General features: G+C 43.5%; 1 protein-coding gene across 2 annotated transcripts in view; it reads left to right on the top strand.

The window, feature by feature from the left end:
• Window positions 1–17,903, top strand: part of rps6ka1 (ribosomal protein S6 kinase a, polypeptide 1) — a 44,270-nt gene that overhangs the window by 4,090 nt on the left and 22,277 nt on the right. The window contains exons 1-2 of one of the 2 annotated variants that reach the window (XM_030355881.1): window positions 1,610–2,170; window positions 6,010–6,054. In XM_030355881.1, coding sequence (XP_030211741.1) covers window positions 2,108–2,170; window positions 6,010–6,054 — 108 coding nt within the window. In that variant the 5' untranslated portion in view covers window positions 1,610–2,107. Of the gene's footprint in view, window positions 1–1,609; window positions 2,171–6,009; window positions 6,055–17,903 lie in introns of those variants that run through there. The other variant, XM_030355879.1, reaches the window with a different exon arrangement.

Raw genomic sequence — 17,903 nt, 5'->3', positions numbered from 1 at the left:
CACATTCAATCACCGAGACCATCGCTGAGTAATGGGCTACTGCAGGGTTACTATGGTTACGCGGTAACACTGCTTATCCATCAAAAAAAGAAGAAAGACAACCCTAGGGTTAATTGGAGCTTTGGGATATCATTGACCTCCAAATGTGCTGTATGTATTGATAATGTGTCCCTGAGGTGGCATTCCCTCTCCCTTTGACTCCCGTCCTCCGGCGCTTAGTCAACTTTTATGGGTTCCTCAGAAACAGCACACTAAAGAATCTGCTTTTTTGTTTTTTAAGGAGACATCATAAGGAGTTAAGAATCCAGCAGCCCATTTATTACCAGTTTGTGTCTTGAAAAAAATGCCCCCCTGAATACAAAACTAGACGGTTGAGTAAATAGCAGTGTGGCTCTTGTCTCTCTGGGCTACAGAAATGAAGAGAGTGAAATTGTAATGGGTCTGACAAACATTGCTAATGAAAGATACTGGGAGCCGAAATAATGTCTTACTACTTCATTGAGAATAACTTGATATATTAAGTTATATATGCGAAAATATGCGAGAGGAAAAGGGAAAAACATATCGCTTCAGAGCTGTGGACATATTTGAATGCAAACACTGACTTAGGTGGACGTGCTTCAATGCATTGGAGTGGATGAGCAAAATGTACCTTCAGTGTTGAGGTTTCTATGAGCAAGACACATAACCTTAATGGCTCCTGATGAGCTGCCTGTTGCTTTTTAATGAATGACGGTGTATGTGGATGAATTGTTGTAAGTTGCTTTGGAAATAAGCGTAAGCTAAATGTCTATCCTTGACAGACACTATTAGCTGACGCTTACCTGGTGGTGGAAGAAGATGGAGTGCGTTTCGTCATCGTCGAAATCAGAAAAAACTTTTCCTTCTTCCACCGATCCCGACAAGTAGAGCTCGGTGAGGACCAACTACCACAGTCTTCCGGAAGGACTCCAAGCATGGAGTCGATAATGTCTTGGAGCAAGGAGAGTCGACTTTATATCCAAAATGCAATGACGGTTCAGATTGCTTTGGATAATAGCATTTCCCTGACGAGCAAATACAACGCAAAAATATCTTTAATCACACCAATTTATAGATGAAGCAACATTTCCACTGCATCCTTTCATCTATGGCTTTCATCCTAGCTGGGATGGTTTGATGCACTCCAGTTGCCCATGGTAACCAAAGCCAGTCCAGTGTGAAAGATATTTATCAATGAACTGTATTGAAGTGGTGGTGGTGTTGGTGGTGGGGGGGGGGGGTGTTCAATATTTCATCACCAAGCCTTAGAGATTATTGAAGTGGCATCATGTGTGGCTAAATTTGACCTCCTTTGTGTTTTAGTATACCATATGAACACAATAGTGATGTTTGGTAAGAGTTCTTCTTTCATTCGATTTTCAATCCTCAACAGGATATGGTGCATCTATTGGCCCCATATGCAGAATTATCATTACAATGATCTGCATTACGTAGTCGCAATTATAGCATCCACCAGGCGATGGCGTAGCAGGCCGAATTGGTCCGACCACTGAAGTGGGCTGGATAAAATCACGCCGCAGTCTGCCAATAGCAGCTCGAGCCCGTGTCCTTCTCGTACTTGGCGCTCGCCTCAGACCCCTTAGCTCGCCGAACACAGTGCAGGGGAATCTCGTGTAGCAGTCGACGTTCCCTGCATTAAAATATACAAACACCAAGAACGAAACAAGAGGGAATATTCCGTCTGCTGCACGGAGAAGTGCTGTTTATTCAACATCAACGAGACAACACGATTTTGACAACAGTGTTCGTGACTGCTCTCTTGTCAAACCGGAGTACTCGCATACCTGCAAAGCCGGGCTTTATTTGTTTGTGCCCCTTTTTGTAGTGGATCGCCAGTCGTCGTATATTTCCAAGACTGTGCCTCGTCGACGACATCCTTCATACAGGAATGTACAATTGTTTGTAAAGCCCCGCTTTCCCTGGCTGCTATAGTAAGGAGGTGCTTGTACATTCTGCACGCTTGGACTTGTGACCTAATTAGGATCTTCCGAGAACCGCACTTGACAGGAGAAATCTGGGCTGATTCAAACCGCATTTCTTAAGCCGAGGGAGAAATTCTGCAAACATGCCCCTTGCACAGATTTCCGAGCCATGGCCTACGATGGAACTTGTACAGCTGGAAACGGAGGTAATATGAGGTGAAATGAGTATACGTATTTCATTGAATGATCTTTCTTAGGCTAACTAAGTTTCATTTTGACTTTATGCCCGATCGTTGCGTTATAAGGAAAGGATCCAGAAACATATTTTGGTCCAGGTGATTTCCCTTGAGATTTGTGTCCCCTTTTTTTTTTTTTTTTTTTTTTTAACCTTAGTCTCATTAGCAAGTCAAATATCCCCACCCAAACATTATGGTCCGTCTCTCTCTCTCGAAGTTGATCTTCGACACACATTCGTTTACAAACCTGTGTAGGCCTATCATTTTTCGCGTGGTTATTGCTAACCGGAAGTGTGTGTGTGTGTGTGTGTGTGTGTGTGTGTGTGTGTGTGTGTGTGTGTGTGTGTGTGTGTGTGTGTGTGTGTTGCTGCCCTTAATGCTCAATACGGGATAGCAAGAGCTGACGTCCCGCATCTGTGTGTATGCGCATTGATTACCATTCAATCGATTTACCTCTACAAAGCCTAGACCTTTGGTGTAGCTTTACTGCCAGGATATTTTCTTTCTATAGTTTTGTTTAGCCGGCAATCACAATTTCTAACCCATGCCTCGAAAGATTTACAACAGGGGAAGAATGATGTATTGCTGTCAACCTGTTGCTTGAGTTAAAACCATGCTCGGTTTTAGTCATGTCTCTGACTAGCTCATAATCGTTCATAGAGTCCGTGTTTTGTTTAAAAGGGTACATAAGATGCATATATTTCTGCATTTGTATTTTGAGATTAAATGCACTGGAATTCTAAATCAAATCCTAATTTGAATAACATTTTATGAGTTGCTCTCTCTCTTCCTCCACCCAATCAGACAGTAGCATGCCTTGTTGGTCTGCCCGGTTTAAAGTCATCCCAGGATGTCTATATTAAATGAAATGCACCTTCCCTTGGAGTGGCCGCCTAAGCGCATTCACTGAAACCTGATTCAGTGCAGACTGAGATTGAATCTCTTTGTGCTCACTCGATATCTGAAAAAGGTCTATAGATGTGGTGGAGCTTCCTTCCACATTGTCTTTCACTCAGAATAAAGTGGAGCCGGCATCTGATGAACAATGTTATGTATGCATCTCTGGCTTCTTTGATACCTGGTGTTCCTCATCCTTAATCACTCCTTCTGATTGGAGTGGAGGATTCATGCATGCACATCACTCAAGTGAAGTGTGCTACGGGTGCAACTACTACTCTCATCGTGCTTTTGGCGCACTTTACAAAAATAGAGGACTTTGAATCACTGAGATCTTCATACCGTTACGAGTAGGGAAGTCCAAGTAGTACCGGTCTACTCAGAGTTGTGCGTGTTCTGGTGAAGTGTCAGTTAGTGCCTGCATCTGTCATGGATGGATACAAGCTTGGATCACTGCAGTGGTTGTCACACCATGACAGGTGTCAATTGGCTCGAATGGTCCTCTGTGCAAGGCATTCCCTGGATGTCATTTCTGAGTCAATACCACTGGCAGCCAGCGGCAGTTATCAGATTAGCCATGCGTCACGCCATGCGCCATGTGTGTGTGATCTGATTTAACATTTTGAACTTCGCACCCACCTACCACACAAGTGTGTTCTCTTTTACGTATTTCCATTGTAGGTTGTTTTGTTGTAGTTTTCCAATGCAGGTAAGCTTTCATTGGGAAACAACCATCCCTTCCACAGCCTACCTACTTAAATGCTTCCTTCAGCCTGTATAGAAAGAAAAAAGAGTTTGCAGGATTTACTTGTAGGTCTAGTCAGACATTGGTTTTATTGCCTTCTGTAACAATGACTTGTATTCATGAATGTCATTAGCCAATTTTCTCTTCTGATATTCCTCTGCAGCTGCCGTGTTTAAAATAAGTCTTTCGGAATTCTGTTCTCTATGAACCGTTGGACAGGACTGTACATGTATGAAAGTGAAAGGGGTGGGGGTGTGTGATAGATAGGTAAGGGTTAACAAAAACGCAACATGTGCCATTGTGGAGTGCGGAGTGTGTACTTATGCATAGTGTGTGTGTGTGTGTATTTGCATGCACACTAGTGCATTGGCATCGTGAAGGGCGGCTAATCTTGGGTGTGAGCTGGAGAACACCTGGGAATGTACACTGGGGTGTGTGAGTAATGATAACACGTGCGTGTGCGTGTGTGTGTGTAAAATCTGCACACCTAAAAACAAGTCAAGGCTGACCACTAACCAGATGTGGCCAAGTTACATTCTAGTGTCACCAGTCATCTTCGGAGCTACATCTTTTTTTTTTTCCTTCATCCACGTTACCTCAACATGTTTAAATGGTCCCAAATTACACAGTGGTGCTATGGATGTCAACTAAATCACACACGCGTTTGTTTAATTGTTGTGTCTATAAATGCGTTTGTCTAAATATCTATTTACAGTAAGCCTGGCACCAGTAAGCGTCAGGGCATCTATGTGTGTGTGAGATGTGTACAACCACGTACACAATGAGCACACATTTAAAGGGATAGGGGAAAGTGCTCGTGTCTGTGCATGCCTTTTGAGCTCAGGCCAGAGAGCCATGCAGAGTGATAGACTTATTCTGGTAGCTCAGGGGAGGGAATGTGTGGTTATACTGGGCTTCTTGGAGCAGCCAGGCACATAATGAAGCAGAAACATGTTGAACAGTAACCTCAGGATGCACGCCTTAAACATTCCAACCACCTATTCACCCATGAACACATCCACTAGAAAAGGCTTGCCATCCGCATGCCAACCCTTTCTATGTTTTTTTTTTAGATTAAACCACGCATACACCGGCAAACAAACATTAACCACTCAATATAGGAGGAGAGTGGATTGAAATGCGTATGAAAGGCCAATAATGTTCAAAAGATGGAATTACTCGAAATATGTCATTTTTGGGATTTGTAGTTCATAAATGGTCATTTTCAAGGGTCAGCCATTAACCCAGCCACCTTCCCAAGAGGGGCTTAATACTGCCTGTCCTCACCAGGTTGACGTAATGGTATTTTCAAACGTTTATGACCGACATAAGCCAAGGCACCAAGCTGTGAGAGCAGCACTGCAGTCAGACTGCAACACAAGCTAAGTTCATTTTGTGTGTGTGTGTGGTTACCTCATTAAGTAGACCAACACGCTGAATCAGTGCTCTTAACTGGAGTGGTGTGGTAGTGTTAAGTATTTCTCATTTAAATTCCGCTTGCCATATTGCGCCCACAGCTTGAATTTTAACCATAAAATACATGTTTTTCCAACAAAAAAATGTCCATCCAGAACACATCCTTGGAACCAACATGTTACATCAAACATGTAAACAGGGTTGCATAGTACCTTTTTGATATCGCTTACGTTTGCAATCAAAGCCAAAATAAAACGAAAAGGGGAATCCCTTTGCTGTGCGACAATTACTGGCATCTCTCATCTCTAATGCATTCCCGTAGCTATATCTGGTACAGCCATGGTAGATGTCCACCGAGATACAAGTAAATGAAATCTGTGGCCACAACCAAACTTTTGTTTACGCGAAATGTAGCGTGACCGTATGGCAAGCTGGTGTGATTTTATACACGCAGCCTTTGATAGACTAACCTACTCGGCGATGGCTCAAGAGTGGCCATTGGTGTGTCAGCCTAGTATTACTGCGTCTGCCAGCACACTGGAGCCTTGGAAGAGATTGAACCACCCACAATTTTCTCTCCTCTTTCTGACTGTGTGTTGTTGCGCTCACTTGCTCACCCCTCTGCGGTCTCTTTTATAAACACACACTCGTACAGACTGTATACGTGTCTCTCGCTGACGCTTCGCTTGGTGTATTAATAAACACGCACACCCTCTAACACAGACTGTTATGTGTGTTGTTTTCCCTGCAGAACGGCCAGAGCACTACTGAGGATGGAGACACGCCCGCAGTCAAGGTAAGCGCACGCACACACACAATCCGCTCTTCATTGGGGCGTATATTAGTCATAATATTGGATAATATTGTTTGGTGTCCCTTGTGGGGACGAGCCGGCTGTGGTTTAAGGTTTTCAGTGTGATGGGCCAGATGCAACGGCTCTGGTAGCTGTTTACAATGTCCGTCTCAATCGAAGAAGAGGCCTGCCAAAAGGTCACCCATTGCATGCACTTCTGTCTGGTCAACCGGTTAACAAACGTTGTTTGTTCATTTTTTTAAAGGAGAATTATTTACGTAAAAGAAGATATACGAGTGAACTGTTTTTTTTTTTTTTTTTAATACAATCCGTATGGTCCCCCCGCTGACCCTGAAAATATCAACAAGTGTCTCTAACTCGCCTTCGTTCTCTCTCTGATCATGGATCACAAGGGGCCTGAATGGGCCCAATTGTGCAGCTTGACTTTTTGACTCGCATCTGGCCGGCTGGAGAAGTGACTTGTAACCTCCAGTGGTCCGCAACAAAAATATAGATGGGTGTATTGTCAAGATAGATGAATGAATCATACAGGTAATCGTATTGACATTTCTTCTTTTTTATAAGCAGTTATGCGACATAACGGTAAACAACAAGACTAATGTTTAGGCTCGAATGTTTCCCTGGGACTCCAATGAGTCCCAGGGAATTGCAGTATTTTTTCCTGTTAGAGGTATCGGACTTGGTGTTGCTAATTCCACTGATCCGATGTTATTTCCCCGTATCGGGTCTGACTCAAACAACCTCCCCAGGTTAACAATCTGTTAACCTTGCCAGCCGGCCTATATGCAGCATGGCGTGGTGGTTGAATACATATCCTATATACTATTCTACACCATGGATTTGAGACTGAATAGAAGGGATTAAATCAGGCACTGGGTGTTGGTGTTATCTAGAGGCGTGTCAGGACTCTTTAAATAGCATGATGAATAATAGATCACAGCATGTCCAGGGATCAGATGGTACTGATTTCAGTGAGTAGTGGTGGTGGGTGTCGCAAGTGCTATGGGGGGGGTCTGCAGATATCGCTGGCTCCAGGCGGCCACCGGGCTGCTAGAGTGATCAATGCCGGCGGCGCTATTCCTCCTTTGCTGGGAATCTGATAATGCTAGTCTTGTGGTTATTAGGCAGATGAGGTGGAGGGCTGGGATTAGCTACCACAAGGGTAGTGTTGAGCATTCAGGGTTTCAAAGCCCATAAATAGGGCCATCTATAACAATCATATTTCCAATCAATTAATAATTTCAGCGCCAGTGAAACAAGAAATGCCGTAACCGTTTAAGCTTCACATTGTGTTTCTAGGTTAAATATTAATGTTGGGCTAGGCTCCGCAACGTCTGAAATGGTCAGCCACTTGAGGATCGCCACTTTCGGCTAGAGCGGTTAGAATTCTCATGCTCTAGCCTAAAAGTCAATGGAACCAATGGAAGATGTACAAGGCGGGTTTAACTATGTTGATTTTGTTAAACCTTGAACGAAGGCTCAGAGAATGTACGGACGGCTCTGCCATTCCTCCTATTGACTTCCATTCTAACATTTATATTTTAAAAGTAAATAGCTTAAAGTATTAAAAAAAATTCTGTTGAGAATAATAAAGGATAAAGCGGAAGGACGACAATAGTTGAGCGCCGCTTGCCGCACCCTCCTAATAATGTCTCGGCCATCTGGCCAGGCGGGTGTCACTACAGCCTTTACATTGTTAAACTGGGGTGGGTGGGGGGTTCTCGTAATGACATGGAGGGGGGCTTTTATTGGGCAGGAGAAAAGGGACCAGAGAACAAGTGGTAGGTGTATGGTCCCTGTGCCCAGGAGATAACGGCTACGGCTAATGAGCATCCCTCCCTCTCGCTCGCTCTCGCCACAGCTCGCTCTTGCTCCCGGTCATTGTCCTCTCTTCTCTCGCTGTAATTCTACTGTCACTCGCCCCTCTTTCAAACCATCATCCTCTCGTCTGATTAGGTTCCGGTTCTGCGTACAGTACCTCTGTTTAATTTGGCCCCAGGTTTTGCAATCACATGTTTTCAGAGGGCACTTGCATATAATGACCCAGAGTATTTGTCTGAACCTTCCTCTTGATGCATTAAAGTGTTTTACCCATGGTTAGCTAGAAGGGTAATTTTAGATCAGGGGCATTGTTATTTCCAGAAGAAAACACCAATCCTTTGCATGTGTGGACCTAAAAGTATTTTTTTAACTTTTTTCTATTTGTGAGCGCACTGAAGAGTTCTGACTTTGAGTCTACACAGGTTTTAGAATTAGAATTTTATTTAGTATTTTTCCCCCCAGTGTGATCATTCCAAATGCAAATGGCCCGTGCTGGTGGGATTTGAGGCTGAAGCGCTGAGCAGATTGTGTTAACATGCAGTCCCCAGAGGCCGGCTGACACTCCACCCGACAGGCCTGTGTGAGAGGATGATGTTATTCCATAATGCGCCCCCTGGGGACCCAGAGCCCCATCAGCGGGGGCTCTATGCAGACACGAGCCATTCCTCTAATCGCTCATTATACCAACATGGTTGCCTAGGATGCAAATGTGCAGATTTCATTCCTCCTGTGTAAAAGGTTGTGTCAAGACGTATGAAACTGAATTTTGAAAGCCCATTTTTTTTTATCTGTCCATTTGCAAACATGAACTAGCTTTTTTTATATTAGCTCAGGATTCTCTTTTCTTTTTAACCAAAGGATTATTTGACAGTGAAATCAAGTTAATGCAATATATTCACATTCAAGTGCATCATATTCAGATACAAAATGTCCTATGTGGCAGGACTCTCAAAGCTTTAGTGGTTAAGCCTTGAGATACTAATTCAAGATCATGTTGAGCTATTAAAGTGATATTCTTTGTTTCGTTGGCTCAGAAAAAAAAGAAGCTTGTGTCAAGATCCTCTCTGACTGTGCTAAGCATACACGCGCACACAAATTGTGTGCACACAAATTGTGTGCGCACAAATTGTGTGCGAGTGTGCATAATCTATAATCAAATTGTGATTATTCTACTCAGTGCCGCTGAGGTGTTTTTAGGATGCTCTGGGCTGATGGGCAGTCTTCAATTTGTAGCGAGCTCATCTGCTGGGTTTCATAATACTGTTGCTTTTGTACTACACAATCAAATGGGCCGGCTAGTCACTATTAATAAGTCACTTGTTGTACTTGCTATTCGACTTTATACCTATTATATATATTTATTCAAAAGGAATACATGAGCTAATGCCACCTACAGCAGAATAATGTATTCTTCTTTATCATAACATGGTATAATGGCAATATATAAATTCATATATAACCTTTGTTATACGAATACATTTTTGCACGGCTGTTTGCCGTAGTGCTTGTTTCCAGCAGCCGCACTGCGCCACTTCAGATGCATATAAGGGGAAATACTGGATTGTCATTGTTTCTCGTCAAGGAACTTGACGAGAACTCGTAGAGCATCCTACATAAAAGCCACGAGAGGGGGGATGTTGCATGGGAGATATGATTACATTGTCGAATTTTCCACTGCCAGTCGTATGAGGATGAGCCATGTTCTCTGTATTTCTACTAAAACTGTTGTGGGAAAATCCTCCTTTCCTAATGCACCACTTCATCTTTATATGCCTTGTGGTGTATAGGGCTTTCCGACAACATGGTAGCTTGAAATCTGAATTACCACTCACTACTCCAGCTCCGGATTGTCTTCTGATCACCAGCAAGCATGTGACGGTGAATAAAGAAAAAGTACCTATATCAACTTGTGTTGGTTCTGTTTGGGTGTTTTTCCAGTGAGCAGGATAGTCTAGTGGACTGAACCCCTGATCTGACATGTTCTTGGTTGGAATTCAAAACCTCCCCAGTATACTTGAGCAAGATGCTTCATCCGTCCCTTCTCATCAATCATCTTCCTTTCTTTAAAAAGAATGAGAATGTAATGAGTGCCAAGTGTATAATTTATAAAGTATAATCGTAATAAGAGTTTTGTCTCGGAGAGAGCGAGGAAGAGGGAGAGTATGAGATGACCTTCTCTTGTTGACCTTTGGGACGCGTGGTAGTTTCCAAAGGTTCTCTAAACCGATAAAATAACAGCTTCTCTGTTATTTTATTTATACGATGGCGAAGTCAGCCGCATTTATCCTAGCGTTTGGGGGCGGGGGCTGGGTAAGCATTTTCAGCCTCTCTGAATGCATGTTGTGTACACTCACACAGACAGAAATATGATAAATATATTAGCTCCACTCCCCGTATCTTCTTTATTCTCACTTAATACATCCTTTGCAAGCCATGTGCTGCTGAATGCACTGTTGAGGTCATGCATGCAGGCTTGTATTGGTTTATGAAAAGTTCTTTCCTTGCGTTTGTGTGTTGTGAGGTGCTTCTCCAGTACACGACTCACTACATTGTTCCTGTCAGAAGCATAATTGAAGGCGTTGTATAGACAAATGTGTTACAGTATCTTGGTAATAATAATAATTATAATTCAAGAGGGATATGGCAGAGGACTCTCCACCGATTCACATGGCCGAATGCATTATCCCATGGTTGTCATCGTCTGCATCGTGCTATCTTGGCAAGGAGGGAGACAGCGTTTTTCACCGCATGTTTTTTCAGAGCTAGTTGCTAGTCTAATTATTAGTATTGGCTGGTTAGTTGCTAGGTAACTGTCAACGGCGCTAAAGGATTGAAAAAAAATTAAAGGCGGGTAAACAACACACTGTATAGCGGAAGCCAAGGGAGAGAGAAGGAAACCTGAGGCAGCAGCGAGAGGGGAGGGGAGTGAGGGAGACTGGCCAGAAAGACTGCATGCACACAACACAAGGATGTGAGTTCAGGCCAGGGCAAGGCTTGCTGTCAACGCTCATTAACCATTATTTAACTAGCCATCTTCAGACCCAGGCTCTGTTACATGGGGAAATATGGCCAGAGTTTTGAGAGTTGTAGTCGAGTACTCAATTAGTGTATTAAGAGCTTTGGGTTATTCTTGGTCTTCTTAAGGCCATCACAGAAGGGTTAGGTTCACTCTCCACACAGCCTGATGACACAAAGGAGAAAGAGGTTCACACTTTCCAGCACAAGCATCGCCTCTGCTCTCTACTTTCTTTACGTTATCGTTTTGGTTTTCCTGGGATACCACAAATCTGGTTCAAGGCAAACTGGGATGTTTTTTTTCCCATTGGTCTAAGTGAAGTTCATTATCATACCTATCTTGAGAAAGGGCGATTATTAAAGATTGATTTGGAAGACACTGTACGTCAATCAACACTTTCGGTAAACGCCTTAATGTATGTGACGGTTACGCGAGAGGCAAATCTACTTCTGTAGTCCCCGCGGGGGTGAGGCCAGAAATGGGTGTGTAATGTTTGTCTCCATGTTTGCTCCATGCGTGTTACAGCATGGCTTCCTGGGCTCTCCAAATTAGTTGGATCGCCCACCCTTAACCTGCTGCTCATATTCAGGTTTTGATCTCATATTTAACCTGGTCCAAGCTCTTTCAAAGCTCTTTATGTTCAATGCTGGAGAAAACTGTTTTCTACCTGTATTCATTTCATGAACATGTTGTGCATACACTTTTTTTGGCTGCAGCAACAGCTGTTAATGTGTTGCATGCAGTGTATCCCCCAGCACTGTGTGGTTACGGTGGCCGCCTTAACAACAATAGGGCCCCGCCTTGACTACCAATGTTTAAAAAAATTGATATATATAAAAAAAAGAAAATTATATATTTATGCATTAACAAAGTACAAAACTCTTGTAGGGTAAGGAGACATACTTCCATCAGGTACATTGAATAAAGATAAATAATGCATTGGTAATACTGTTCAATACTTGTGCCATAAAACTTTTTGAATGGAATTGAAATGGAAGCCCCCCCCACTCCTCGACCACCTTGACTCAGGCATTTCCAGGGGGAAACACTGGTTGCATGTTAATTTTCTCCCCTGAATATATGCATACAATGATGGCAGTTTAAACATCATACATGCAGCTTTTTGTTCCAGCTTCTACTTGTCAAGATGGGTTCAGTGGCTGCAAACCCAACCAGTTTGATTAGAGGGATCTTTCGACTGATCAGTTGACGGCTTCCTTATCGGTCCCAGAGGGAGAATGAAGGTGTGCATATCCGATGTAACCTATCTTTGTTAGCTGCAGATCAATCCATTAAACCCTGGCTAGCTAAATAAATGTTGTTGTTCTGGACACCAGAGGTTTGCAGCATTGACTCCTGGCTGGGGGGTGTCCTTGCTTTTGCTCACGGTGGAGTGCATTCCCTTACCGCCGTTGCCATAGCAAACAATAAGGTGCTCTTAGGACCTGTGGACCAGACGGTTCCCACTTCCTTCCCATACATGCCATACAATGCGCCACTCTCTTGTTATGAATCAGTGAGCTTCACCGCAGTTTCACCTGGCTCAATAAGGTTAAAGAAATACCACAAATCCTTCCTAACTGGAAACCGGGGTAACAGTTCTGCCAAGTCAATCCAGCTCGCGCCCATCTCCTGTCTGATCCTACCACTTCCTTAAACAACCTCTGGTCTGGAAAGTGTCAAACACCAACCCCCCTCCTTCCCCCCCCCCCCCCCCCCCCCCCAACACACACACGCACCGTGTAGATTTCAAATTCCTTCTCCTACTATCTTGCAACAGAGTGTGAAATGGGTCCTACAGTACTATACCCTACCTCAGCCTGCTGTGAAAAGCCTGTGCTAACAGAGGAATGGGACATACATCGGAATACCGCACCACTGAACATTCAACTGCAGGGTTTAGAAGGGAGGGCCTCATTTAGTGGAGAGCAAGGGGGACTGCTGGCGGGATGGTGGAGGGCGAGAGGGAATGCGGCATTTGGCGACCAGATCGTCTCTGGTTTCAGCATGTAGTACTATGGTTTTTGTATATAGGCCTCTGATTTTAGCTTGTAGGATATCAGCCTTTATACATTACCGCATCGGTGTTCAAGCTCTCATTGGAAACACGACACACTGCTGCTGCCTTAAATTTATGGGGGTACTTAAAATGATCATAAGACTAAAATGGTGGTTGGCACATTATGCAACGTTTCAATTAAATTGCACTGCAGCACCAGCACTATTCACTAGCATGCGAAGAAATGGACGGAGAAAACAGGAAAGGTTCAAGTATATAACCGGAGCAGCCTGTTATAAGTAGGCGGGGCTTTTTATATTGGAGAAGCGTGAATAGTTGACTTGTGTGGAAAGAGAATTTCGTGGCACTGGCGGTCGAAAAAATGCCCGTTACTTGAACCGGTAGTCTCTTTCCAACAAGGCTAACATTTTCTACAAACCTTTTCATTTGGTGGCATCCTAACGAAATTGGTTCCGCACCTTTTCACACATCGTTCAAAAGCGAACAATACAAGCATGACCCGAACTCTGAAGAGCAAATCAATATATATTTGTATTACTTGAACACGTCCATCACCTGTTAACATTGTCAGTGTGTCTCTACCTGGATCGTTGTAGTGCTGTGTCTTGCTGAGGATTAATACAACGTGTGGCACTGGATTACGAAAACGATAAATGACTGCCACTTCCTGATTTCAACCTTCTGTTGGTCACGTGTTATGCTACATTTTTTCTTGATTAGGGTTTCGTAGACGATGCACAACATGGCGTACATCCTATTTAATTTGGACACTGAAATAAGTAACTGCTGGGGGAATTTTGCTCTTTATTTTTTTTCTTATCAGAAAAATGTCACCACCGAGAAATATATCACAAGAAAACGTATCACAAAGGCAAACAGTCCGTTTGACATGGACATGTAAATTCCTGTTTGGAATTGATATGAACAGATCAATATCATATTTTGATGACGAAAGCCTTGTTGAAGATAGTTGCAACAAGATCCCAACATTATTGCAGATATGTCTGCCTTTTTAAATCTGGCCTCCTTGTGCCTCCATGTTTTTTTTTTTTGTACACACACAGACTCACACACTGTCACTTAGAGGTGCTGTTCATCTCTCTCTGTCTGTCTCTTGCTGCTCATTCATCTTCACACTTGTAGCACCTCTCCATCGGACCAGCTGTCCTCCTGCGCTCAATGGAGGTCCTTTGAATAAATACATCAGTACTTGTTGAAACGGTGAGATTCATTCATTATGCTGCTTCAATCTGTAAGGAGGACCAGCTCTGCAGTTGACGAAAAAAAGACATTGTCGAGGAGGTTAGATCAGTGATGTGTTTGGTATTGGAGAATGAAGGGGATGCAAATGACACAGAACTAATAGACCGCTATGGTCTTGTGGTTCGTATATTAACACATTTGTGCCATTGCTCTTTGTGTGGTTATCCAAATGGCGTCACCTGCTTTACAGTTGCTTAATAATGGTGGAACAGGCCAGGGGCAGTTATTTTTGATGCTGCTGAATTTTGGATTAATTTCATCAGTGCCATGGTCCTGAGCCTCGTTCTTCATTCTCCGCTTGAATGATGTACTGCTTAAGTGCTAATGAAGCAACAACTTCCTCAGGACTGCAGGGGCTCGGCCCCCAGCTGATTGATTAAGGTAGCGTACATCTCACAAAGCTCACGGTAGCCTTCATCTCACAAGAAAGGGCTTTCTTTGAATCTGTGAGATCTTTAAATCACTATGCCTTACTGTTGAGACAGGGACTACGAGCATAAGGTGCTGACATTTAAAGTGTCTCTTTTCTCATTCCCTCCTTATCTCTTATTTACTCTGTAGAGAGGGGGACCCCTCTCTCTTTTCTCCCTTTCTTGCTCTATTTGCTCTTTCTTTCTTTTTTTTTGTATGCGTGTACGGAAATGTCAAGAGTCCGCCCCTCTGTAGTTTACCCGGCCAGGACCCTAGAGTAAAGTGTCGGAGAGCCGGAGAATTCACAACGAGTGAGTGGGCGTGTTACCGACGTGTGGGTGACGTTTCTAACTGCCGGGAAACCCGGGAGCACGGAGTGTAGTAGCTTGGTGCTTTTCTCGCCTGTGTTTTGCGTTCCTCTCTTCTTTCCACTGTTTTGTTGATATCGCGGGTACATCTGATTTGATATCGGCCCAAAAAGTGTCTGTGTTCAGAGTTGGAAGCCTGATCAACGTGACGTAAACTAGACACTCCGACTGCCGCGGGCATACTTATTGCATCAAGGCCTGCCTCCTACAAGCTCTACTCAGGTGCCAACCCTCGCATAAAGGGGCTTTCAAACCGCCTACACTCAAACCAGCTGCCTTTATCCGGCCACTCCTTTGCCTCTTGACTTACCTGTTCGGCAGAAAAGTTGCATTGAAACATTCCCCGAAAAATACTGCCAACTATACGGTATGTTCTCCGCTTGCGTGAGTTGGTGGCGCTAGTCTCGTGGCACTGGTGCTACCAGCACATAACCAGCGAATCAGCGTAATCAGCGTCAGTGTGCTAGCAGCACACAACTAATCAAGAGTGTCCGATGGCTCAAATCCTCACCCGCCATTGCTGATCGCACAGAACAGATTTGTTCCCGAACTCGTCCAAGTCTCCCCAAAAGCTTCAGATGGCCAATGGTTGGGCCAGTGTGTAGCAGCCTTGGTGGAGTATCTCCATTATGTGTGAACATGTCTGATGCGTCTTGTCTCCTGTTGTGTGTTGCGTGCTTGGAAGGGAAACTCTGGGTCATCTACGGACACTTTTTATTTTCCGGAGAAGATCCGGAAGTTCATGTGTGAAAGGTGTTTCAATCACATTTTTCAAATGGATTTTAATAAACTTTACACCGCAACCGCTTTTACTTTTATTCTGTTAGATAATGTGTATTCAATTCATTATAAAAGAAAATAATTTGAAGGAATTTTCATTGTAAAACCTTGACTGTGTTGAATTTTGCTGGCTAAGTTAGCCGAAAGAAACTGGCCTTGTTCCTTTCAGACTTTCAAACATTTCAGTACAGACGATAGTATTTAAACGCCAAGAGTTTTGGCTTACTTTTCTTTATGATTATAAAATATAGTGCTGTTCTACTTCACACACAGTTCCGATCACTGCATCAATTGCCCTGCTAGATTATTAATGATTCGTACAGCTATTGAATACCTTTTTAAAATTGGAAACATAACTGAATTACTGGCACAGTGCACACAAACTTAAACACATCGTGACTAACCGTATTCACTGCGTTCTGACAGACTTTAGCCCTTACATTGTACCTAATTGGCCATCGTCATTCATCTCTGCAAATGCACATGCAAGCATAGCCACACCCACTTGCATGCATCAACGCACGCATGCACAAACACATGCCTGCACACGGAAGGTATAAAGGAGGAAAGGCAGAGAGGTGGGAAGGTCCTCCTTGGCTCCCTTTTTATGAATCACGTCCTAGACATTCTCTTGTTTTTAACTCTTATTGTAGTTGTAACATGGTGTTTGCTTCGGCTGAAAGCGCAATTTCCTGAGGGATTAATAAAGTTCCTATCTATCTCTCTTCCGTTCTCGCCGCGGCCCTGTTCTCTTCTCCTTCTGCATTCTCTCATCGTTTTCTCCCGAGGTCTAATCCGTCATCCTGTCCTGTAGTCCTGATAAAGCCAAGCTGTTTAACCATTTGCCAAGCAGGCCGTCCTTGAACCACATTATTTTGGTGTCTGTGAGATGCCTCATACACAGTCACGTTTGTCTCTGAGTCATTGGTAGTCATTGTTATTGTTAGCTACATTAGCCTCTTTAGCAAACCCGTTAGAAAACAAACACAATTTTAGATTGTATTGCATGCACAGCAAGACAATGCATGCAATGCATAAATTGGTGACTGGATTAAAGCAGCAATGTAATCAAGTGTGTAAGAGCTTTTAGGGCATTAAAACGACCAACGTGGCACAAATGCAAAGAAACTACATCTCACTATGGGTATAGCAATCTTTGTTTGTCGAGTCGTACGGTCAACCTCACTGAACTCGGTGGAGCCTCAGAATCTCGAGATGACGACCAAAGGGGGCGTGCCTCGGTGAAATGTCACAAGAAAGCTGGGAGATTTCCCACTTTGCAACTAGTGCGGGTGGTGTACGAGGCATCTCGAGCACACCATTTGTTTCCTTCTGTTCTTTCTCGCTCCGTCCGGTTTTTGAGAGGGCCACTTTCTTAGATCCTTGTCAGGGCAACTGGCGTGTGTTGTCTTTTCAAAAGTTCAGCATTTTTTTTCTTGGGATGTTTTATGTTTCAGTGGAGTTGAATGACACACGACTGGTTGGTCTATCTGTTCCACGAGAAGTCATGAGGTTCTCCTGCCTGTGTTACTTCCAATTGGCAGTTTAACTAGTGGTGTCATGGAAAATACACTTACTTACAACAGCTAACCAGGTGAACCTTAACCCGATGGAAAATAAGCCCACAATCTTCCCTGCTCTTGTTCAATGCTGCCCACTGTCTGTGTGGAAGGGCTTTAGGAACGAATTTCTGGAGTCGAATATTAGTAGTAAAATAGTAGACAGAATTTGACAAAATTTGAATTTAATATAAAACGAATGAAGAATGATATTCAAATGGGATAATGGCAGAGTGTGAGGTTGAGTGTGGTTTTATTAAGTCACCTTGATAAAATGCTTGATGGGGAAAAGATGCAGCATGAATATGTATATATTAGGAGGGTGCGTGTCAATAACCCATTAACAGTGAGTGTATGTCATCACCCAAACCTGATTTGCAATGCCACTACATGAGTGGTCTTGAGATGTCTTTATATCACATGGACATACACACGTACAAGTGGATGGTTTACAGCCTAGTAATTATCCAGCCTGCCACTGAGGTGGGACAGGGCTGTAAATCTCTTGCTCCTATTGTGCAATATAACACTCACTCACTCACACACAGACATCATTTTATTGTAAGTCTGTCTGAACAGGCTTGTATGCTGAG

Source organism: Gadus morhua, chromosome 5, assembly GCF_902167405.1.
Source record: "Gadus morhua chromosome 5, gadMor3.0, whole genome shotgun sequence".
Taxonomy (NCBI): Eukaryota; Metazoa; Chordata; class Actinopteri; order Gadiformes; family Gadidae; genus Gadus; species Gadus morhua.
The sequence above is the reverse complement of the archived record's forward strand: the minus strand, read 5'-3'. Positions and strand labels throughout refer to the sequence as shown.